The following is a 6,622-nucleotide window of genomic DNA, read 5'->3' as shown; positions in this document are numbered from 1 at the left end:
GGTGGGGGATGTCAGGCAGGAGGGGGTGTCAGGTGGGGAGTATCAGGTGGGGGATGTCAGGCAGGAGGGGTGTCAGGTGGGGAGTATCAGGTGGGGGGTATCAGGTAGGGTGACTCCATTATTTGAAAGATAAACCTGATATGTTCAGATAAGAGTCAATACTAAAGTCAGAGTCCCCTGTGCCTTGGTGCCATGACCCCTCATTTGGGGACACAGGGACCTCACAGAAGCCACACTATCACACATACCCATCTCTGTGCTTTGGGCTTTCCAGTTCCAGGAGCTGCAGCTGGCAGCTGGCCGCCATGGAGATGACCTCAAAAACACCAAAAATGAAATCACCGAGCTGACCCGGTTCATCCAGAGACTCCGCTCAGAGATTGAGAATGCAAAGAAGCAGGTGAGGAACTCTGGCCCATGGCCAGGACCAGTGAGCCCAGTGGAGTGTGTGTGAGTTCCTTGAGGCCCTTAGCTTCCCAGAGGTCTCCAGTGGGGCCGCTGGCTCAGCATTTGGATGTCTCTGGGGCACTTCCTCACTCACTCTCCTTGGATGGTCTCTTCTCTCTCAGGTAGCCTTCCCTGGCTTATGGGCTGGGCTGGACCTCTTCTTCCTCAGGTTGTGCTCCCCCAGGCTGTGCTCCCTGATCTGTTCACAGCTTTGGCAGATCCTCCTCACAGCTGCCTGTCCCCCACATTCTTTGGACTGAAAGGAGTCAGGACACTGGCTACTTCATGCCCCCTTAGCTTTTGAGCTGTGCCTACACATAGTACTAGCTTAATAAATAAATATCATTGATGTGGCTGAGAAAGGGAAGTGGGCTTGGGAGTCCCCAGTGAAGGAGAGATGCAGCAGCTAGCCTCTTGTTAGCAGTGGGGACAGAAGATGCAGATAGAATGAGAGGACGGCAGAGCTAGCTCATCATCCTGCCACATCTAAGCCCAACAAAGACCCTGAGGAGCAATGTTCTCTCTGTGCCAGATGAGGGGAGGCATGGTGAGGGTGTGGGATCCATAGCTGCTAGACCCCTATCCCACAGTCTTCCTTTGGGCTTTAGAAAAACAGCTCTGGGGTCATGTGTGTAAGTCACCCCTCCTTACTTCACGGGAGGTCATAAGGAGCAAATGAGGTGAAGTGTTGGATGCATGCGACAAGCAAGGTGCTGGGTGTGCACTGAGCACCTGGCACTTAGCTGTTATTCTGGAGACCCTCACCCATAGGCTGTGTTTGGAGCTGGAGCTGCTGTTGTATCTAATTGCTAGCACATTGTCTTATGATATCGCTCTCTGGGGCCTAAGCAACTCAAAACCAGACAGCCACTCATGAGCGATTGCCAGGCTTGGTTATCAGTGTGTGGCACCGAGATGGTTGTGGTCTCCCAAAGGCAGGGAGCACGCTCTCCCCTCACTACAGACGTCTTGGAATAGGTGCATAGCTGAGATCCAGGAGGACTTGCCAGCCCCTTCCAGCTAGGGCAGAAGCCTGGCGAGCATCCAATGAAGTGGGTGTTTGCTACTGGGTCTTACTGAATGTGAGGGGCTTGGCTGCAGATAATGCCCATGTTTGTTTCTGTTTTCTAACTTCTTTGCTTTTAGGCTTCTAACCTGGAGACGGCCATCGCTGATGCCGAACAGCGAGGAGACAGTGCTCTCAAGGATGCCCGGGCCAAGCTGGATGAGCTGGAGGGTGCCCTGCACCAGGCCAAGGAGGAGCTGGCCAGGATGCTGCGTGAATACCAGGAGCTCATGAGCCTAAAGTTGGCCCTGGACATGGAGATTGCCACCTACCGCAAACTTCTGGAGAGCGAGGAGTGCAGGTGTGCGGAGTGTGCTCGGGCAATTAGGAGTATCAGCTGGGCTGGAGATGCAGCTCAGCGGCCGAGCGCCTGCTTAGCATGTGTGAAGCCCTGGGTTTAATCAACAGAATCGTGTACAACTGGACATAGTAGTGCTTTCTCAATGTCCCAGCTTTTGTGAGGTGGTCAGGGTGGGTAGAGATGTTTGGAGTCATCCCTGACTACATAATGAGTTTGAGGTCACATAAAACCATCTCAAAAAGGTAGCAGGCATATTCATGAGGGCTGATGCTCACCTTATCCTGGGTGCTCTGCTGCAATGAGCTCCATGAATCAGCATATTCAGCCATTGCAACCTGCCAGAGTGCCTGGAAACCTCCTGCTTCCTTTGGCTTCTGAGTCCCATGCCTCCATTAGGCTTCTTATTCCCTGCTTCTTACCAGCACAGGCACACTGTCGGTGTGCTAGGCTAGCCAGCCACTCCAGCTTCCCAGTGTTCTGGGAGGAGAAGGCTCACCATGGTGGGAGAGGACAGTACAGTCCTCATGTATGCACCTCTTAAAAACTATTATTTGGTCCAGTGTGTTGCCTGCTCACTCCCCCAGTGTGAAGGGCTGGCCTCCAAAGCTCCTCAGGTTGTGCCTGAGCTAAAGCAGTCCTGGGATGTCCACAGGCGCCTGTTGGGCTCAGAAGCACATCTCAGGCTGATGGTGGTAGTGGCTTGTTGGAAGATGCTGTGGGAAGCTCTTTCTAGTTTTACTTTTCTCCCTAACAGGATGTCCGGAGAGTACTCTTCCCCTGTCAGCATCTGTAAGTACCTGTGGGCCTGGACCTGAGTCGGAGGCACTGAGTACTGGAAAGCTCCTTAGTCACATCCTGTGGGTGTAGATGAGGGGTCTAAGACTGTGGGTGTAGATGAGGGATCTAAGAAGTAGAAAGGAAAAGGATGAGGTCACAAAGCTGGAGGGCAGGCACAGAGCAGGTCTCCCAACTTCCAGCTACCCCAAGGCTTCATCTTCATCATTCTGCCTCCCAGCGGATAGTAGTGAGGGATAACCTCTGCCATGGGAGAGGAGGAAATGACGGGGGAGTTCTAGGGGTCTGTGTCAGGCTTTTGAGGCTGAGTTTGTAAGTTACAGTTATATCTGGACAGGGGATTTAGGCGGGGGTGAAGGAACTCCGGAAGGGGCATTTCAAGCTGGCAGGATTCAATCTGTGATCTTGGATTGCTGTCTGTGGGGAGCCAGCAGGAGAAAGAGGTTAGAGGCAGGGGATTTAGCAGAGCCACTAATAGGAGGGGCAGTGGTCAGTGCATAGGTGCCTGGTGGAGAGGTGAGCTTGAGTATCAACAGGGTAAGACTCAACCATAGTGGGTATAAACTGAGTGAGCCAAGGGTGTGGGGAAGGTGTCTTTGAGATATCCTCCTCAGGGTGAAGCAATGACTATGACCAGGTTCTCACTGAGCCCTGCCTATTGGGATAGAAGACCCCTACCCCACTCTCTAGCTCTGCCCGAGTGGGTCTGAATCCACCCCCCTCTCTCTGCAGCCATTATCAGCAGCACCAGTGGCAGTGGAGGTTATGGCTTCCGACCCAGCACAGTCAGCGGTGGCTATGTGGCCAATAGCACTAGCTGCATCTCTGGGGTGTGCAGTGTCCGTGGTGGGGAGAACAGGAGCAGAGGCAGTGCCAGCGACTACAAGGATACCCTAACAAAAGGCTCCAGTCTGAGCACCCCCTCCAAGAAAGGTGGCCGGTGAGAGGGCTTCCTGTGGCCTCGATCCCTCAATACCCTCCGTGCCCTAGCCCTGTCCCCCTTCCTACTCCCTTACTCTACTCCTGGGCCCCCGGATGTGTCCTCAGTCAATCTCCTCCCTCTAAGTGTTTTGAGCCTGAGTAGCCTGGGCTACCATGTGGTGCACTTCTGGTAGACACCAGGGGTTTCTCAGCTGCAGCTCAGGTCCAGCCTGTCCCTTCCGCCAGCCTTTGCCTCTGTCCTCACCATACTACCTGGCTTCTTGGGCCTCCATCTGGGCTTCCTCATCTGCTGAGCTTTTGTCCCAGCTCCTGCCTACCACAGGAGCTAGCTGTACCCAAGAAGAAGACTAACAGAAAACCAACTCAGAGTGGCCAACCCATGCCACCCTGGCACAGTCTCATTTTGAGCGGAGTATCTGCATCTCTGGGGTGTGCAGTGTCCGTGGTGGGGACTCAGAGTAAAGGGACTCTGTCTTCTCTTTGTTGAACCCAGAACCAGAGAAAAGGGGATAGCCTTGGCTTCTCTTGTACTCTTCAAAGCCCTCCTTGTTGCATTCTCAATAAACAGCATAATCTGATGGCTTAGTCTCAGAGTCTTCTGTCAAGTGCTCATATGAACTGGCACACAGTGATGAGCAAGCATGCCACTGTGTATTGCCACTGGGGGTGGAGTGGGTAACAATGTACAGCAGAAATGAACAAAGTATCAGAATGCTTGACAGAAGGAGGGGCCTCATTGGGATTGCAGGTGGGAAATGCAGAGAACAGGCTAGATGGAGAAGTCCTGGGCAGAGACAGACCAGGTGGCTATGCCTTGAGTCTCTGGCTGACATAGACAGACCCGGTGGCTATGCCTTGAGTCTTTGGCTGGCAGAGACAGACCTGGTGGCTATGCCTTGAGTCTCTGGCTGGCAGAGACAGACCCGGTGGCTATGCCTTGAGTCTTTGGCTGGCAGAGACAGACTTGGTGGCTGTGCCTTGAGTCACTGGCTGGCAGAGACAGACCCGGTGCCTGTGGCTTGAGTCTCTGGCTGGCAACAGGCCTCTGTCTGAACTTTGTCTTGCCAGGAACTCTGACCCCATTCTGGGTGTTTTTCCTGGCAAGCAGGCTGGTATCTGCAGCTGCCCTACTCTTCACTGTATTAAGCTCACTGGGAGAGTGGAGCTGGTGAGACTCCCAAATCCTGGGTCACTGCTGTGGCTGATAGAGCAGGCAGCAAGTTCCTGGAAGCTGAGGCTAGAGAGGCAGTGATGCTAGGTGGTCGGCACCTTCTAGGATATGCTCTGGTTGACTGAAGGGACTAATGTCATGATGGTCAGTCCTGCCTTGAGTGGAGGCGGGGGGAGCATGGAGGAGACAGATTCCCAAGGACAACTGTCTGTCTAGAGAAGGGACAGAGGTAGAGGAGGAGCCAAGTGTTTGTGGGCCGTGGAAAGCCAGAGACCATGAACTCAGTGGGTAACATTTGTTTGCAAGATAACCATACTAACGGTGCTGTTTAGGACCATGCAGGGGGTTGGTTATTCAGAAGACTAAGATGTGAGGCTGGGATGGGGGAAGGGGATAGCAGGGGGAGGGGAGGGGAGGGCTGAGTGCAATGTTCAGAGTAGTCCCGTGGCTTGGGGCAAGGCTGCTGAGCCAGTCTTGGAACTCTCTCCATATAGGGGGCAGCCTTCAAGCCAGAGTCCTAGGCTGGCAAGGTGATTGTGTGTGTGTGTGTGCATGCGTGTGTGCATGTGCATGTGTGTGCCTGTGCCAGATTGCTAGGCTGGCAAGGTTAGTGTGTGTGTGTGTGCGTCTGTGTGTGTGCCTGTGTGTGCCTGTGCCAGATTCCTAGGCTGGCAAGGTGATTGTGTGTGTGTGTGAGTGTGTGCATGCGTGTGTGCATGTGCATGTGTGTGCCTGTGCCAGAGTCCTAGGCTGGTAAGGTGATTGTGTGTGTGTGTGTGTGTGTGTGCGCGTGTGTGCCTGTGCCAGATTCCTAGGCTGGCAAGGTTAGTGTGTGTGTGTGTGTGTGTGTGTGTGTGTGCGTGTGTGTGCCTATGCCAGATTCCTAGGCTGGCAAGGTTATTGTGTGTGTGTGTGCGTGTGTGTGCCTGTGCCAGATTCCTAGGCTGGTAAGGTGATTGTGTGTATGTGTGTGTGTGAGTGTGTGTGCCTGTGCCAGATTCCTAGGCTGGTAAGGTGATTATGTGTGTGAGTGTGTGCATGCATGTGTGCATGTGCGTGTATGTGCCTATGCCAGATTCCTAGGCTGGCAAGGTTATTGTGTGTGTGTGTGTGTGTGTGTGTGTGTGTGCGTGTGCGTGTGTGTGTGTGTGTGTGTGTGTGTGTGTGCGTGCCTGTGCCAGATTCCTAGGCTGGCAAGGTGTGTGTGTGAGTGTGTGCGTGCGTGTGTGCGTGTGCGTGTGGCATGTCCTTGATGTGCCTACTGTTTTTGTTACCCCACTGCCATTACATTAAGGAATAAAATGAAATAGTAAAAGATGTTTCCAGTCAAGAGCCTTGAACATGTCTCAGATTTAGGGTGGAGGAAGCTTCTCTGGGCATTGTTGTTTAGTGGTTTTGATACCCTGGTGATCTGTAGACTGTATTCAGTTCCCGTATTCCTCTCAGTTTTTGGTCATGGGGCACTGTTTTTGCATTTTAACGCATTTCCTCTTTGTGTCAGTGTCTTAGCACTGCCATTTTAGTACTTGAGCATGACTAAATGCTTGGATCTGGGGAGGGAGTAAAGAATCCCCCCATTGTCCCTTTATGCCCCAGGGCTCATGGGAGCTTTCTAGGTGAGCAGATTTATTCTGGATTCTGAGCCTATTCTTTAGATACTAAGCAGGATACAGCTAGGAGCCCTACATGGCAAGTCCCAGAGTGGGAGTGCATGGCTAGCCCAGAAGGAACTTGGTGGACAATTCAGGGCAAAGAAATAGTGACAGTATGTATCCAGCAGCATCAGGCTCAGTCATCAGCTGTTGTCAGTCTGTGAGTTACCACCCTTTGGGGGCTGCAGATTAGATATTTACATTATAATTCATAACAGTAGCAAAATTACAGTTATGAAATAGCAACA

The 6,622-nt window shown here is 52.7% G+C and overlaps 1 protein-coding gene across 1 annotated transcript in view; it reads left to right on the top strand.

Annotated features, from left to right (window-relative positions):
- LOC116082175 (keratin, type II cytoskeletal 71) overlaps positions 1 to 4,129 on the top strand; it is an 8,976-nt gene extending 4,847 nt beyond the window's left edge. The window contains exons 6-9 of the mRNA XM_031359028.1: positions 275 to 400; positions 1,594 to 1,814; positions 2,569 to 2,603; positions 3,342 to 4,129. Of these exons, the coding sequence (XP_031214888.1) occupies positions 275 to 400; positions 1,594 to 1,814; positions 2,569 to 2,603; positions 3,342 to 3,553 (594 nt within the window). The 3' untranslated portion in view covers positions 3,554 to 4,129. The remainder of the gene's footprint in view (positions 1 to 274; positions 401 to 1,593; positions 1,815 to 2,568; positions 2,604 to 3,341) is intronic.
- Positions 4,130 to 6,622: the final 2,493 nt, after the last annotated feature.

This window comes from Mastomys coucha, unplaced genomic scaffold (assembly GCF_008632895.1).
Source record: "Mastomys coucha isolate ucsf_1 unplaced genomic scaffold, UCSF_Mcou_1 pScaffold11, whole genome shotgun sequence".
In the NCBI taxonomy this organism is placed as follows: Eukaryota; Metazoa; Chordata; class Mammalia; order Rodentia; family Muridae; genus Mastomys; species Mastomys coucha.
The sequence above is the reverse complement of the archived record's forward strand: the minus strand, read 5'-3'. Positions and strand labels throughout refer to the sequence as shown.